This window comes from Rasamsonia byssochlamydoides (genome assembly GCF_041956645.1).
Source record: "Rasamsonia byssochlamydoides strain NRRL 3658 unplaced genomic scaffold VTN77scaffold_5, whole genome shotgun sequence".
Taxonomy (NCBI): domain Eukaryota; kingdom Fungi; phylum Ascomycota; class Eurotiomycetes; order Eurotiales; family Trichocomaceae; genus Rasamsonia; species Rasamsonia byssochlamydoides.
The window spans coordinates 396,431-413,580 of NW_027192388.1; the positions used below are offsets into that span (position 1 = coordinate 396,431).

At 52.8% G+C, this 17,150-nt stretch overlaps 6 protein-coding genes across 6 annotated transcripts; 5 read left to right on the forward strand and 1 right to left on the reverse strand.

The window, feature by feature from the left end:
• Positions 1–1,166: 1,166 nt before the first annotated feature.
• VTN77DRAFT_6505 (uncharacterized protein) lies at positions 1,167–4,121 on the forward strand (the record flags this gene model as incomplete). Its single annotated transcript, XM_069422791.1, has 1 exon — positions 1,167–4,121. One exon carries the CDS (start codon positions 1,167–1,169, stop codon positions 4,119–4,121), a length of 2,955 nt encoding a protein of 984 aa, XP_069281415.1.
• A 1,271-nt stretch (positions 4,122–5,392) lies between these two features.
• VTN77DRAFT_6506 (uncharacterized protein) lies at positions 5,393–6,548 on the forward strand (the record flags this gene model as incomplete). The annotated part of the gene is made up of 2 exons (XM_069422792.1): positions 5,393–5,923; positions 5,976–6,548. 2 exons carry the CDS (start codon positions 5,393–5,395, stop codon positions 6,546–6,548), a joined length of 1,104 nt encoding a protein of 367 aa, XP_069281416.1.
• A 34-nt stretch (positions 6,549–6,582) lies between these two features.
• Positions 6,583–8,196, forward strand: VTN77DRAFT_6507 (uncharacterized protein; the record flags this gene model as incomplete). Its single annotated transcript, XM_069422793.1, has 1 exon — positions 6,583–8,196. One exon carries the CDS (start codon positions 6,583–6,585, stop codon positions 8,194–8,196), a length of 1,614 nt encoding a protein of 537 aa, XP_069281417.1.
• A 368-nt stretch (positions 8,197–8,564) lies between these two features.
• VTN77DRAFT_6508 (uncharacterized protein) lies at positions 8,565–9,425 on the reverse strand (the record flags this gene model as incomplete). Its single annotated transcript, XM_069422794.1, has 1 exon — positions 8,565–9,425. One exon carries the CDS (start codon positions 9,423–9,425, stop codon positions 8,565–8,567), a length of 861 nt encoding a protein of 286 aa, XP_069281418.1.
• Positions 9,426–11,036: 1,611 nt separating this feature from the next.
• On the forward strand, positions 11,037–11,773 carry VTN77DRAFT_6509 (uncharacterized protein; the record flags this gene model as incomplete). Its single annotated transcript, XM_069422795.1, has 2 exons — positions 11,037–11,199; positions 11,268–11,773. 2 exons carry the CDS (start codon positions 11,037–11,039, stop codon positions 11,771–11,773), a joined length of 669 nt encoding a protein of 222 aa, XP_069281419.1.
• A 3,218-nt stretch (positions 11,774–14,991) lies between these two features.
• VTN77DRAFT_6510 (uncharacterized protein) lies at positions 14,992–16,392 on the forward strand (the record flags this gene model as incomplete). The annotated part of the gene is made up of 2 exons (XM_069422797.1): positions 14,992–15,951; positions 16,108–16,392. The coding sequence occupies 2 exons, from the start codon at positions 14,992–14,994 to the stop codon at positions 16,390–16,392; spliced, it is 1,245 nt and encodes a 414-aa protein (XP_069281420.1).
• Positions 16,393–17,150: the final 758 nt, after the last annotated feature.

Here is a 17,150-nt window from a genome sequence, read left to right on the forward strand (position 1 = left end):
GACCGGACTGGCGACCTACGGCAGCCCGATTCAGGCGGACCGATCCCAGACCGCACGCTCGCAGATCTCCCGGTCATGGTTGCTCTCCGACCGGGATCTATCATCAGCCAGCGGAGATTGCCGGGACAAGATCAATGCGCCGGTTTGCGACAGAATCCTGCATCGTACGTAATGACCGATGATCCATTGCCGCCAGTAGTCCCAGGGAGCGGTGTTGTCTGTGTCTTCGTACGGACAGGGTCCATCCGCCATCTGTTGCATTGCAGCGATTGGCTGCAGCCGAGTTTTCAGAGCTTTGTCGGTGCTGGCAGAACCCTGAGGGCCTGTGCTATCTCGTAGCTAATTACTGAGTATTAAACCGAGCTGTCGAACTGCTATCGACATGAGGCTATACGGAGTACTTTGGAGGCTGCGGCACTATCAAGTCCCAACATTGTGGGCGGCATGAAAAGTGGTTCTGCGGAACTGCTATCGGAGGTTAGATTAGATCCTATTGGCTGCATCAGCAGAGCTCATCAACTGGCGTATGGTTGCAAATTTAAGCGTGATATCGGACGAACGTGCAGACGCTGAGAGATCAGCACACTAGCGCTCGACCGTCTGCACGCCAAGCAACCCTAACTATGTCGTATCCACGCCATCGACAATGAGGTCACGAATCCGATATAGATGTCACGATAGACGGCGATCATCACACGACCGGCTTGCCTGTTACAGATCGGATATTGATTGACAGCCTGTGTCTGGACAGAATGTCCTGTCCGTGTGCTGATGGCGGAGATTGCGATAGGTCAGAGAAAAAAGTAAACCGGGGTTTCTCAGCTTGAATTATTATTGAATGACGATAAGCCTCCCCCCACGAGAATAGGGTAGTAGTCTGTCCCGTGTCCAATAGACTGCTAATAATGGCATTATGCAATTGTAAAAGATAGATGCCAAGTCACCGGAGGATCTCGGTGGCTCACTGGAACAAGACCTGGTCGACATGTCGGTGTGCCGACATTTCTGACAGAAATAATAGCTCCAATCTTTCTCCACGATGGGTTGAAGGGCTCTGCCAGCAGCATTGACTCTGCCGTTCTCTGCCTCTTCCTCCAGGGCTCGCTCTCCGGTCTCACTACCGGAGCTGTCGATGCGAGTGGCAGGTCAGGGACATGGCTGCAAAGATGGTTCTTCTGCATTTGGTATTCGTTTTGCTACTGGGTTTCTCTCGGGCAGAACAACGACCACCCACCCTCGATGTCGGCAACTGCACCTGCGGCTTCTATGACGAAGAGGCCGACCTCCTCTTCACTGATACCTCCATCATCTACTTCAACGAAACGAATGGCATCATCCCTGATGACCTCGTGCTCGAGTCGTTTGCCCACAAGTATGACCTGGGCTGGAACGCTCTGTATCGTCAAGGGGCAGCGGTGGAAAACGTGAAAATCGGCAACGATGTCACGGCGCGTAACACTACCAGTCTCATCCTCACTTGCAATCCCTCAGATCCGGATCACTTGGTGGTGGGCGCCAGCGTGCGGACGGCACGGCAGGACATCTTTTTCGGATCGTTCCGCGCCTCCATGCGAGGCCCGCGGCATTGGGAGCTGGGATCGTCTCTGTCGATGGTGTTGAATCACAACCTCACGGAGCGGTGGGATATCGACGTGATGAACACCGACAACAGCAGCTGGGCCTGGGTGTCCATGCTGATGAAAGGCCAGTTCTCCAACACCTGGCTCGGGACCAATTTCTCCACCCTGATTGCCGACGGTATGGATCCCTGGTACTACGTCGAATACCGGGTGGACTGGACCCGGGATCGTATCGACTATTATATCGGGGGCCAGCTGCAGAAGAGCTACACCAGGGCCATCAACGGGACATTGCCGAGCACGCCGGCGCCCCTACGCTGGCAGCATTGGTCGCTGGGAAACCGCTACAATACCCAGGGGCCTCCGTTAGCCCCGTCAGACGCCAACATTCAATGGACGCGGATCTTCTTCAACTCGTCCTTGACCACGGATGAGCAGCGGCAGGAGTTTGATGCCAGATGCAGCCCGGCCGCTGCCTGTCGGATGGACGATTATTCGCTTCGGGGCTCGACGGCCTATCCTCCTGAAGCGCTGGAGCCCTGGAAGCAATATCAGCCGCCGTACAAAGTGCGCTGGGTGCCTCTCATCATCGACATTGTCTTCGCTTCCCTCTTCACTGTCCTCCTCGTCAAGACCCTCTGGCGGCGGGCGTCCTGGGGTCCGTTGTACGAGTTTCTGGGCATCAGCAAGAAAAAGACGGCATCTCCCTGCAGCTCGACAGATTCTGGATCTTCGACGACAGCCATCGATCCTGCGAGGCAGGTGGAGTCCGTGGCAGGAAGCGGCGCAGCCACGCCTGCCAGCTTCTCCCCTCCACCTGCATATTCAGGGCCCCATACGCCCGCTCCTCAGTATCAGACTCCTGCCATGAGTCCGCTGCCCTCTAGAGCCCACTCTGCGGATGACTTGACGATTAGGCCCCCCGACCAAACGCCCGGTTCTCAAGCGCCCTCGCGACCGTCCGGGAGGAGCACGCCAGGTCTGATTCGGGAAGAGGTCTCTGCCCCGGTTTCCTCAGCTGTTCAGGGCGCCACCCCAGTCAAGGATGAGTCTGAGAATATGCACGCGGACCAGGAAAAGAAGGAAGAAAGGAAAGCAAAGGACAAGAAACCAGAGGCAACGAAACCGGCGTCAACGAAACCCCCCCGGGTGGACTACCTGGCCGGCTTCATCGCGATGAGCGCCCTTCTGGTGACGTTGAACCATTTTGGGCTGACCTTCTGGGCAGCTGTCATCATCCCCTCGGTGATGCCCCATTACCAGAGCGAGATCTGGGCGCGAAAGACGTTCGCGGTCTACTTCCTCGACCCGCTCTGGATCGGGCCTTTCCTGATGATCTCGACGCGTTTCCTCGTGTCCAACTACCTCCGGACAGGCAAGCTGGACAACATGGCCCAGAAGATCGTTGCTCGACCGTTTCGACTGCTCACGCCGGTCGCGTCGATTGCGGCGCTGGAGTACTTCCTGATGGACGCAGGCGCGGTCAACTGGCTGCAGTACCTGCCCTCCGTCACGTGGTCGTCGTGGCCGTTCACCACCGTGGTGCAGAATCCAGGCGTCTTCGTCAGCGAAATCGTCGAGCTGGCCTATCTCATCCCCAATGCCGCCCCCATGATCACCTACAACTACTGCACTGGCGTGCTGTGGACCATCCCCGTGCAGCTGCAGGGCGCCTGGCAGACGCTGCTGGCCCTGGTCATGATCAAGCAGTGCAAGACGCCCTGGAAGCGCTTTGCCTTTTACGCCTTCTGCATTGTGAATCACTGGTACGCGCTGTCATGGGGGAGCTACTACTACGCGGGCGTCCTCCTGGCCGATCTGGAGATCACGTACAAGTACAAGAAATGGCTGTGGGCGAGGCCGTGGGTCTATTACCCACTGCTATGGTTCCTGATCGCCGTCGCCCTGGGCGGCTTCACCATCGACATGGTCACCCAGTGGACGGGCGTGGAGTACGCCGAGTACGAGTACGGCTGGCATCCCGACATCGCCACGGGGCTCAGCATCTCGCAGGCTGGGAACAATGTCTACCCGGACTACTTTGTGCCGCGACTGAACGCCCTGCTCACGACGGTCAGCATGCAGGCGATAGTCGAGATCAGCCCCGCGGTGCAGAAGGCGCTGTCGATCAAGATCCTGCAGTGGATCTTCCCGCACATCTTCACCATCTACCTGATCCACGGCTTCATCTTCTGGTCCGTGGGGTCGTGGGCCATGATCTCGTTCTTCTCGTACGGGCTGCCCTACTGGCTGTGCGTGTTGTTGGTCGCCATCGTGTGCTACGGGACCCTGTTTGCCAGTCTGCCCATCCTGACGCCGCCGATCGAGCTGCTGGGCAAGAACTTTGCCCAGCGGCTGTGGGAACTCGCCAGTCAGGAACCGCCCCCGAGGAGGCCGACGACGTACCCGTTTGGGAAGCAGTTGGTGATGAGAGATGTCAACAATAATAATACGAATGGAATCCTCGACGACAAAGGAAAGACGGTCGCCCGAGAGAGTGACGAAAAACCTGACCGTAGTACCATCACGGACGCTGTTTGATTGTTTCGTCGCATGCATCGAATCACATTTCATTTACGAGATGAAATATACGGCTTACAATATCTGTTGAATGATGAAACTGTACTTACAGGCATCTTTCCTACACTCATGATATATAAAAGAGATATGTTTTTTTTCTGGTTGATGAGTTACATACTTGCATACATTAGGTAGACTGGGTTAATCATCTCATGAAGGATACTATATATATACGTATAGATATAAACTCCCTAAATGAAACACCGACACTACACATTTATTTATATAGCATCGATCTTCCCGATAGATCATCAGCTGTCGAAAAAAAAAAAAACAAAAACAAAAAGCAAAAATAAAAAACATAATAGAAACATGCAACAGCTGGGATTCGCTGGTGGTCACCCACCCAACTACTAACCAGCCGGCGTGTGGCTTAAGTACGGCTGAGCGGACGGGAAGCCCTGTTTTCCACACCCTATGGTCGCATGTACTAGCGATGAATATCAAATGAATTTAAATATAGGCCGTATCAGTTAGATGACCATGGAAGGTCAGCGCTCTCTTTGGAATTTTCGTCTAGATCAGCCACATCAAGGGGCAGCTGACTAAGCTGCGCTAATTGCTGACTAACTAACCAGGAATAACTAGTTAACTAACTAGTTACCTAGTTAATTTGATGACTAATCAGCAGACCACGGATGAATCCAGGTCACATGATCCCGTGACAATGGGTCACCGACTCACCGCCTTCGGCAGGATCTCCGTGACAGGTACTTACCTAGAAAGGAAGGTGGATGCAAGGGCGATTGAAGGGATCCTGTCAATGAGTATTAATGGGCAAAGGCAGCGACTTTATCTATGTATATAGTTACTCATATGCCGTTTATCAATATTGATCAGCTTGCCCTGTCTTGGAATATAATGATTGACCGAGGTACCTAAGGTAGGTAGGTGAAGACTTGCGGATAACCACGTGGTCGGCCTTAATCATCCCCCACAACCATAGTTGACATTGCCCACTGAAAGATCGCCGTCGGATCAATTGGCTGCCTTTCGCTGTATCCCAATGAACGACAAGCTTTCTAGGACCGATAATTGCTTCTTGCTATTGTTGATCGGTCTATTGGTCTCCAGTCTATTATTAATTTCCTTTCAAACCTAACCGACCCTCCTAACTATTCCTCCCTAAGAACGACTAAACCCCCTTCTCCACACGGCCTTCCATACGGACGTAAGCTCTCCAGCTTGCTGCGTTGCATCTTATAATAACAATAGCAGCCCCGCATGAACGAATGAACTCTTCACTTCCATCGCCGACTGCTGCCTCTTCGCCTTCCCATGATGCCGCTGCCGCCCCCGCCAAAACGAACCCGCCGCGGATCCGCAGGCGCAACCGGATGATCACCTCGTGCCTCGAATGTCGTCGACGAAAACTCAAGTGCGATCGCCTGCACCCATGCACCAATTGCTCCAAGGTCAAGCGCGACTGCGTCTTCCTGGCGCCCTCGCTGGACTCGGCGGCGCGCTTGAAGCTGACGGAGCTGAAGGAGCGCATGGGCTCGTTGGAGCGCTCTCTCGAGGAGGAGGTTGCAGCGCGGCATAGCCAGAGACCAGCGAAAGAAGAACCGTTGTCGGATGCTGCCGCGGAACCCGTTTCCATCCCGGACGATGAAAAGAACCTCGAGCCGACGCGCATGGCCACGCAAGATGCCGTCTACGAGGATGAAGCGGACGAAGACCTCGTCGACCTGGGTTTCCAGTTCGGCAAGATGAGGATGACAGATCGCGTGGGGGGTTTCTTTCGTCCACGACTTGCCGATGAGGTGGGTCGGATTGAATCAGTCTACTATGGTGATGGTCTGATTTGTCCTCTAGATATCAACCTCTCTCGATGACGATGATGGCGCCGACAGGAATCACAGTGATGCGCTTGCCAGCTCTGGGCTGCAGGAATTCTCTTCGCGGGGAACATCGGTCTCGTTCTTGGATCCCGGTCCAACGTTCATCGCTCCCCGTTCGGACATGATCTTTGGGTCCTCCAACCAGGACCACACACTCCTGGACTTCCTTCCCACCAAAGCAGCGGCCGACAAGCTCATGCAACAATACTGGGACGCCGTCCATCCAGTGGCCCGGATCGTCCACCGACCAAGCTTTGAAAAGCGGTACGAACAGTTCTGGGAAGATATCACTCAGGGCATCGAACCGAAGCCGTCCCTCCAAGCCGTCGTTTTTGCGGCCCTCTTTACCGCGGTGGTCAGCATGCCGGAACACGCGGTGCTGAGTCAGTTTGGCGTGTCTCAGCAGGGGCTTCTCGAAAACTTTCAACTTGGGACGGAGACGGCTCTAGGGAAGGCGCACTTTTTGCGCACGACCAAGATAGAGACGTTGCAGGCGTTTGTCATGTATCTGGTAGGTCTCTGTCATGGAGACTGCTACACTCACTAACGACGTGCTGCTAATGACGTGCTGTCAGATCCCTATGTGCCGCGATGCCATATCAAGAGCCCATTCCGCGCTTGTCGGTGCTGCAATTCGGCTGGCGGAATGTATGGGTCTTCACCGAGATCCGACCGAATACAATCACCCGCCCGTCGAGACGCATGTCCGGCGTCTGATCTGGTATCAACTCTGCTTCTTAGATCTGCGGACCGCCGAAGTCCAGGGCCCGCGGGCCTGCATCCGCCGAGAAGATTTCTCCACCCAGTTTCCGCTCAATCTAGATGATGCGGATTTGGTTACGGGGAAGTCGAGTGATGCTCAAGAATGGACGGACATGACTTTCTCTCGCATCCGCTTTGAGTGTCAGGAGATGATCCGGGTCGTTTTCGTCGATCGACTCCGGTTGGAGAAGAAAACAATCAGCATCACGCAGGCCCTTGGGAAAGTCGAATCCTTCCGCAAGGCCATGTATGCCAAATACGGTCCTTTCTTCAGCGGGCCCCAGCAGACCCCGATCCAGCGCGCCGCGGCGGTCATGATGTCGCTGATGATCAATCGATTATATATCTTGCTCCTGCATCGGTATCACACCAGCGTCACCGTAAGAATTCCCGACCGACTCCGCCAGGTCCTCCTCAGCACGGGCACTCAGCAGCTGGAAGACGCAATTGAATTGGAAACATCACCCGATCTGCAGCGATGGAACTGGTACAGCCGGGCGTACCACAACTATCACACCGCCCTGCTGCTCTTGATGGAGGTGTACTATCATCCGATGCGCCGGGAGGCGGATCGGATCTGGCGTTGTCTGGACTACGTCTACGAGACCCCGTCGGCTCCTTTGCAACAGAACATCACTCGACGAGAGCTCGTCGAGCACCGGGAACGGAAAGCCCGGATGATCTTGACTCAGCTTCGCGACCGGATGAGCGTGTACCGGGCGATGCGGAAGATGAAGTATCCGCCGGCCATGGCAGATTCACATTTTTCTGGTTTTGTCACGGCTCGCGAGCCGCTGCCTGATGAGCCTGCCGCATCTAATTCGGAAAGTGAACCGCGGTCGACACAAATGGATGATACTCATCCAAAATCGTCTGGTGTGCCAGATGACACCCATCGAACATCATCCACGTCTACCGGTGTGCCTGATACTCATCAAACAGCATCTGCATCTCCTGATGTGCCAGATGATGCCCATCGAACATCTTCCGCATCGCCTGGCGTACCCTTAGATGCTGCCTCTCATGCGGATGCGAGCCCGCCGCCCGTCCCCTTTGCGACTTTCTTCCCCGGCCCTGACGTTCAAGCGCGTGTTCGTCAGAACCGACTTCATGCGCAGGTTGCTGATCAGCCAGCGGATACGTCAGCTTATCAACCGTTCCATACAGCTTTAGATTATCGCGCGCAAGCGCAACCGCTGCAAAACATTTCTCCCCAAGATAGCTTGAGCAGAGATGTTCGCGGTCCCAGCATCGAATCTGAAGGCACACGCAGCACCGACTCAGGCGGCAACGGGCTTTGGTTCATGCCGGGGGGTGCTGACGCATCTGCCGGAACGGCGACTGCTCGAATATCCAACCCGCTGGCCCCGTCGCCGGCGAGATCAGAAGATCTGCCGATGCTGGACATCGATTGGGTACTTTCTTCCTGCTAGGCTCTGCCTTGGACTTCCTATCGTCGCTACTCGTTGTATGGTTGATATGATAACTGACTCCTGGCTAGGCCGAATGGGACCAGTTATTCCCCCCTCACATCAACGACGGCAACATCAACCTCCCTCCGCAGTCCCTTCACGGGACGATGACGAGCCTGGACGCGACGTCACACCAGCCATTTGATCCGGATCGATATAATCTGTCATCTCAGAATCTGTTCCAGTAGGCGGCTGTAACTCTACTGGGGATTAACCAAGATAGATGTCATTATTCAGTATTATTATCACGTGTAGAATATATCCACATCTATAATAATATAATATATTCATCCTCATCAAATGACCTTCATTGCGAGGCATGTTCCAACTTATCTGGTGTAGGATTGATATATCCCATCAAACTTGGCTGCATCGTCAGTCTTCCCCAGCACTGTGGCGATGGTCGCCATCGCAGCCGCAGACTGCTGATAGCCCATTGTCGCGGCGATCCCCAGCGGGGTGCTCGTGTCGAAGGTAATCCAGTCGCCCAGCCCGTAGTCCAGCGTGTAGGTTCCATTGCTCCTCGTTCCTAAGTAATTCAAATAGGCCACCGTCACATCGTAGTACTGCTCCAGCAGGCGGGTCTCGCCGCAGGTTTGGAACAGCTGCAGCGGCATTATGATCATCGTGTCCCCCCAGTTGGGCTCATCGCGGTAGACGCTCAGACTGCCCAGGAAGACCTTGAACTCCGGCGCCGTCGTCGGGATCATCCCGTTAGCGAGCTGCGAGTCAGCCACAATGCCCAGCATGCGGTTCGCATACGCTTGAATATCGTAGCCTCGTGCTAGGGGCTCAAAGACGAGATGGTCCTGCTCCAACCAGCCGGATTTCTCCCGGTGCGGACAGTCCGTCAGCACGGAGTACATGTTGCTCTGGATCGCGCGGTTGATGATCTTGTGGATCGCATTGAATAAGTCCGAACTCGTCTGCAACGACCAAACAGCCTCATTGTCCGCCCGGATCACCAGCGCTTCCAGATCGGACGCAGCGGGCGGATGCGTCAGGTTGTCGACCTGCAGGTATCGGAAGCCATGGTACATAAACCTAGGGGCGTACAATTCTGACGCAGAGCGTCCGGCAAAGGTGTAGCCGTCGAAGATGGGCCGTCCTGTCGACGACTGGTTGACCAGGCCGTTGGTCAGATACTCGCCTGGCCAGAAGATCACCCGCTGGCCGGCCTCCCACCGCATCGTCAGGTTGTACCATCCGGCGAAGTTGGTGCCTAGGTCGAAGACCCAGGTCGTGTCGTTGATCTGCGTCACTGACTGGGCCTTCCACCACGACGATCTTCAGATGGGGACCGGGGTCGGCTGTGAGGGAGCCGTTGACGGGGGGTCCGTCGATCGTGGTAGCATCTGTCCACGACGGTGTAGAAGTATCGACAGCAGTGGTGGGCCACCCAGGAAACTCTTTCCTGGCGTCATATTCCTCCCCGCCATACCAGGCAGACTCGATCTGAGGCCCGTCCACCGAGGTTCTCCACGATTTGTCCGACACAATCGTAACACCTGGTCCGTCATTCCCACAGGAGATCTCCAGCTGGGCAATCAGGATCAACGGGTTGGCCACTGTGTCAAAGTGGGTGTAGCGTTTGTCTAACGGCACTTCAGCATCGTAGACGCCGTTTCCCAGCTCCACGCCGAGGAAGTTCTCTCCCGGCTGTAGCAGAGCGGTCACATCGTAGGTGCTGTAGGGAAGGGACCTGTTGTCTGGCTGTATCCCGGCGCGAGGACGGCATCTGACACGGGCTGCCCGTTCAAGCAGGCAGCGTGCTGGCCCAGTCCTAGCAGATAGAGACGCGCTTTGTCTGGGGGACAGGTGATGTTGAACGTCTTGGCGAACACAGGCAGCGACGTGCCTCCTTCGGGGATGTAGTCGCCGTTGATGATCCAGATGCTGACAGCAAGCCCAGCTTGAACGTGTCGATCTCGCTCCATGGCGATGGCGAATCCCACGCATCCCAGATCCGGACGCGCCAGAAGCCGATATCGCGGGATTTCAGGCCGTGGCCAGCGTACACCGTCGGCACGTTCGTGGACAAGACCTTGCCGCTGTCCCAGAGGTCAGGCGTCTCCAATCGGGATGGCGATGAAGCCACTTGCACCTGGTAGGCCGTCTGATTGTCGTTGCGCGTGGTGGACTGTGGTCTCCAGGAGAGACGAGGCGTGGTGTTGGGCAGTCCGAGGGGAGTGACCAGGCCGTCTGTCCGCAGAGACCCCTTCTCCACGGTGATGGCCGCTGCGACGGCCACGAGGCAGAGGAATAGCCAGAGTCTGCATATTCGTTGGTTTGCTGGCGCATTGAACTTGGAGCAGCGTCCATTTTACTTCCTTATGAAATGAAACATACAAGACAAATTGGTGTGAATTACCCCGAACTCATGCCAGGCAGATTTCACTTTGACTCCGCTTCTCCAGATGCCCCGCTTGAGATAGCATAACTCTACGCCAGCAAGTCTCTTGTATAGTCAATATCTGCAAAGAAATTCTGGGCTCGGTGTGCATTCGCCCGACAGGCCAACCCCGCATTTTGATCCCGGATTCTGGGGTAACATCCATGCAGGCAGTCAGTCTACTTTAGTCGCGAAAATAAGGAAATGATCACGTCGAAATTCCAGACTGGGACATTCTCCGCTTATGTTGATCGATAGTATCATTCCGGAGCTCTTCTCCGCACATCTCACGTCTGTCGAAGGATCAGTGCAGTTATGGTGACAATATGGCCTTCAACCTGCGACGGGCAGATGCCCAGCCGCTTGAGACTCTGGCTCTTCCATTTTACTCTCGTTTCTATCTTACAACATGCTGCTCCGATGTTTGGTTCCGCTGCTCCTATGGCAGCTGGCCGCCGCCATCACGCTGCCAGATTCCTACAATGTCGTCTGGACCACGCAGAGCAGGAATTCGTCAGAGTCGATGCCCTTGGGGGGAGGGGATCTGGGGTTGAATGTGTGGGCTGAAAATGGTATACTCACTCCTTCACTCCTGAGGATAGAAATCCCCGAAAATGAAATAACCAGCTAATATCTACAGGCACGATCCTCTTCTACATCGCCAAAAGCGGCACCTTCGACGATAACAACTCCCTCGTCAAGCTGGGTCTGGTCCGGTTGACCCTCGAGCCGGACCCCTTTGTCGACCAGTTCTCGCAGACGCTGCTCCTAAATGATGGCTACATTGTCTTTACAGGACGGAACGACACGACGGTAACGCTATGGGTGAACGCCTTCAACCCCGTCGTCCACACGTCGATCAACAGCTCCGTGCCTCTTTCCCTGACGGCGTCGTACGAGAGCTGGCGGTATCGCGATTGCCTGATGGGCGAGAATGGCACCATCTACGAGCAGGACCAGTCGTCGTGGGATCAGCTTCCTGGCGCGAATGCGACCACTAGAGCGGACAACATTACTTTTTACAACGGCGGCGTGTTGATGACGCATAGAAATCTCCCGACGACTGTTTTTGATTATACGGTTCGAGAGCAGGGGCTGGAGCAGTATAAAGATGTGATGTATATCCGATTGCGAATAATACTGTGAGTTTTCTTTCTTTTCTTTTCTTCTGAACGGTGTTCTTGATTTGTTATAGATATGGCTTGCTTCATTCTTTCTATTTGAGTTCACGCCAGCTGATGCTGTCCCAGTATGGTCTGTGGATGTACAGTCCTGATCCAGAACCTGGCAACGTCACGTCAGGCTTCTACGTCAACACTGACTATAAGTCCTGGAATCTGAACTCGAAAACCCCCCAACCATCATATTCGCTTGCCATCACGATCCACCAGAATCAAACAGACACCTTCGATGATTTTCAGCTCCAGTTCGACTCGCTCATCTCCCGTTCGATCAACAACACCCAGGATCAGACCCTCTCCTGGTGGCATTCCTTCTGGGATAGATCCTACATCCTCATCAACGAAGATGCCGGCCCCGACGATCCCGGCTTCGTCGTGGGCAAGAACTATCAGATCTTCCGGTACATGCAAGGATGCAACGCTCGATCCGACTGGCCCCTCCGATTCAACGGCGGCCTCTTCACCTTCGACCCTGTCTTCGTCAATCCTGACACTCCCTACACTCCTGACTTCCGCCGGTGGACAGGCGGCGTCTTCACAGCGCAGAATCAACGCCTGGTCTACTGGCCTCTCCTCAAGAGCGGCGATTTCGGCCTCATGAAGCCGCAATTCGAGTTCTACCGCCGCATCGTCGACAACGCCAAGCTGCGCGGCCGCGTCTACTTCGGCATCAACGCGACGCTCTTCTGCGAGCAGATCGAGAGCTTTGGCTTGCCGAACCTGCGTGAATACGAAGGCGACACCATCCTGCTGCACCACCCGCGCCCGGCGGGATTCCCTCAGGGCATCGAGTTCAACAGCTACATCGAGTGGATCCAGGACACGGCCAACGAGTTCGCAGATATGATCCTGCAAGCCAGTCTCTACAGCAGCGAATTCGACGTATCGCCCTACCTGGACTTTATCGAGAGCCAGCTGCAGTGGTTCGACCTGTTCTACCAGCAGTTCCACAGCAGGATCGACACCTTCAGTCGTGCCGCGTCGCCATTCAACAACGCCAGCACCTGTAACGGTCCGCTGATCATCTACCCGGGTTCCGGATGCGAGACATACAAGGCGGCTTATAACCCGGCGTCCACCGTCAGCGGCCTGCGCAAGCTGCTCCTCGATTGGCTGCAGGTGCGCCCGGAGTATCTGCTCGCGAACATGAGCTACTACGAGGGATACCTGGCTCGCATGCCCGAGACCCCGATCAGGTACCAGCAGGGCCATCCGTGCATCAGTCCGGCGCAAGCGTATGCCAGGATCCAGAACGTCGAGATCCCGCAGCTGTATCCCGTGTTTCCGTGGGGAGAGTACGGGCTGGGACAGCCGACAGACTTGACGCTGGCCATCAATACGTATTTGTATGATACGGAGACGCAGAGCTTTCACGATAACATTGGTACGTCAGACTCAGACCCCTATACCTGCAAAGATTCGTGCTCTGTCTTACCATCAATCCTCCTACAAAGTTTAATACTAACTCCTGTACTCTTTCAGGCTGGAAACAAGACGTAATCTGGCTCACCCGCATGGGCCTCACCCCCAACGCCACCAACCTAGCCATCGCCCGCTGGGCCGACTCAACCATCTACCGCTTCCCCGTCTTCAAGGGCCCAACTTCGACTGGGCGCCCGATATCAACCACGCGTGGCGTCCATCGCGCTGCAGACGTTTGCGCGCAACAACACGCAGCTGCGGCTGCTGGGGGCGTGGCCGGACGACTGGTCGGCGCGGTTCAAGCTGCATGCGCCGATGAATACGACGGTGGAGGGGGAGGTTATAGCTGGGAGGGGCGTGACGGGGTTGACGGTGACGCCGAAGAATAGGGAGGGGGATGTTGTGTATGGGCAGGCTGATAGTTAGTCAGGCGTCCTAGAGAGCGACAGAGTCGAGGAGACATTACATTAGTTCGAAAGACTTATTTTTTTTAAAAAAAAAATAATTTAGATCGGGGGCCTATATATACCATATAGTCTTGTTGCAGACTCGGCCAAAAAGAGGTGCCATGACACTTGCTTCTTGGCGAATCTGAACTAGGTATCAGGTAGTCCGCAACAAGTCTTATCTTTTAATTATTTACTACATAGACTATACGTACATACGTGCTTGCCCCCTGACAGACTATCCTGCCCCGTAACTTTAGTCACGTCTAAATACTTACTTGTTTTTGTATTTTTTTTGTTTCTTGCCAGACTCCTTCCCTACGACATATCTATATTTGTTATAGTATACTATAAATTAGTACTGTACCTTGTACATTGTCCGCATCCTATGCTCATAGTGCATAACTGACTGACTGACTGAGTCGGAAAATGACAGACAGCCAGACAGCCAGACAGCCGGATTGGCTACTATATTATAGGTAGATAGGGCTGGCCAATTTGGCAAAGCAAACAAACAAACAAGCCCTTTCAAATCCTGTAAATTTTAGCAGGGTCGATCTTTATCTTTATCTTTATCTTGATCTTTTGAGCGCATAAAGTGAGGTGAGTTGGGACGAGAACTGGCTTTGTCTGACTCCGTCTATTAATTAATTACCTGTGTGTTTGCTACCTACCTTACCTAGGTAACCTCTTGATTTTATACATATTATTTATTATTTAGGTATTACGACTAAATGAGAGTAGCCTTCGGGTTTAGTTTTATTTCGTTTTTATTTAATTAATTCTCAAGGATTGCTTTAGAAAAAGTTAGAAAATTATATAAAGATCATCTCTCACTTAGCCTATACCTATAAGTGTATTTCTATATTTTATATACTACTTAATTAACCATTTTGGATATTAACTAGTAATTGAATTATAATCTGGCTATTGTTACATTTTTTTTTTTAGTAATGTAAGCTTCAAGAAGAGGAATACGATATTATTGTCTGGTTTTTTGAATGCATTGTTGGTCTGCAGAGAGAGTGGAAAAGAAGAAACATAAATGATAGATCAAGTGCAAAAACGGCCCAAGTCATCAAGTTCATGTATCTTTTTGCACGTATATAATTATACTGTTGCTGGTTCATTTGTAGAGATTCATGCCGGTCCACTGATTCTCACAAGCATGCAGTCTGAGTGGGTCGACTCACTGTACTTGATTTTCCAGTACCTGCATCGCATCACTGCCCCGCATGTTCTAGTTAGTTAGGTAGTTGTTAGTTCATATCTGATCTAGCTTACTTATGCTCCCTCATGTTCTATGTTCTGTTCTATGACCTCCATGTCTGCGCCAATTCTGAGAACAAAATGTATGAATTACGACGACGTGGCATGGGAGCGGAGTGGCAAGCGTTTTGACGTCTGGAAACGAGACAAACTCCTCAAGAGGGAGAATCTGATAGCCGTCGGCAAGTTGATCGACAAATGGAGAGGCGGTGTTCCAGATACCCTCGTGACTCCTCCCACTTGCGGCGCTTTCAACGTCTGCATCCGCATGAAGTTTGTGGACGGCGGCTCGGCCATCCTGCGAGTCCCATGCCGTGGAGTGTCGATGTTTCCCGAAGAAAAGGTCCGGCAGGAAGTCTCTGTAATGCGCTTTCTCGAGCATCACACCAACATCCCCGTTCCCCATGCGCTCCATCATGGCATGACAGAGGAGAGCTCCGATGGCTTGGGTCCTGTCATCATAATGGAGTACATCGAGCATGATTATGATCTGGTCGACGCACTCAATACCCCCGGGATCTCAGATCACGAACGGCCGATCCTAGATCCTCAGATCTCTGAAGATCAGCTTGAGTCCGCGTGCGGTCAAATGGCGGATATCATGCTTCAGCTCTCGAAGCACACCTTCACAGAAATCGGTTGCATCGCCCGTGTTGATGAGGGAGATGACTTTGACGACCGATGGGTCACCAAGCATTGTCCATTGACCTTGAACATGAATGAGCTGGTCCAAGTGGGCAATTTCCCCCCTCATCTCCTCCCCCAAGGGCCCTTTCAAACGTCATCTTTGTATTACCTAGCGCTTGCCGAGATGTACATAGCCACCCAGCGTAATGATGTGATCGAATCTGCAGAGGACTGCAGGAGAAAGTACATTGCCAGATGTCTCTTCCGCAAACTGGCACGCGAAGGCCACCTTGGCAGGTATAGCGACCACGGTCCGTTGAAGTTATTCTGCGATGACCTGCACCCTGCCAATGTTCTAATGAATACTGAATTCAAAGTGGTTAGGGCCATTGACTGGGAATTCACTTACTCTATACCTATTAAATTTACATATAGTGCCCTACACTGGCTACTACTAGAGCTTCTAGAGTACTGCCTAAAAGGATTAGATGATTAGTCCTAGGTATATGAGACCTGTCTGCTGACTTTCCTTAAGGTCCTCTGTAAGAGAGAGGATGTGGCCATTCAGTGTGGGTTGTTGACAGAAGAACACCATCTGTCCCCGTATATGAGGGAAAGCTGGGAGAGCGGGGATTCCTGGGTGAATTACGCGGCACGGCGGAGCTGGGCATTCGACATGATATACTGGGCGAAGATCGATCGAAGATTCTTTGGTGATGGCGATCTCGAGGACCGCCTCCGGTTGCTGACGCCAGAGGAGAGGGGAGAAATCGACCGATTTGTGCAGAAGAAGCTTGAGGAAAAAGAAGAGCGACGCTGACTGACTGGAGTGAACTTGCAGTGCTGCAGGGAGGGAATGAATGAATGGCCGACACGCGGTTCAACTGCATGCATGGAAGGTGCGATATAAGACATCGAGATGGGTAGGTGCCTCTTATAGGCAGGCAAGTGAGGCACGCAACCCTGACCCTAGGCCCTAAGCCCTGACAGGTCTGGCAGCTGACCTCACCCAATAGCCGCCGAGACAGTCACATGGTTCCATTTATTATTGAATTTGGTTTATTTTTATTTTTATTTGTTTCCATTCACTTGAGTCTGGATCCATAATTTAATTATTGAAGGACGGTCCAAAAACAATCAAAAGGAAATAAATACGTAAAATCGCTTGGCAAACCTCGATTCTCACAGAGGTTCATGACCAATTTATTGATTGTCCAATCAATCGATCGACTTTTATCGATTGAATGATCAAGAACTTCATGCTACATTTTTTTTTACTTATTCTCTCGCGTTCATCCTGCCTGCTAGGTGGATATCTAGCTAATAATGCAATTCAGATGTTAACTACCTATATAAATAGTAAATATTAGATCCACCTAGGCAGTCAATATCCAATTCAGGTCAAAAGCGCAAATAACAATGATTTTGGTACTTTTTTTTTCTCGTATCTTATTCTGCCATGGTTCAGAAATATGGAAGTTTAGATAGATGTTGTATATAGGAAGGATGTGTCAAAGGCTGAAGAGAATCCTCTTGCAGACGTAATGAGCTCTCTAATAAAAGAGAATAAGAAAAATG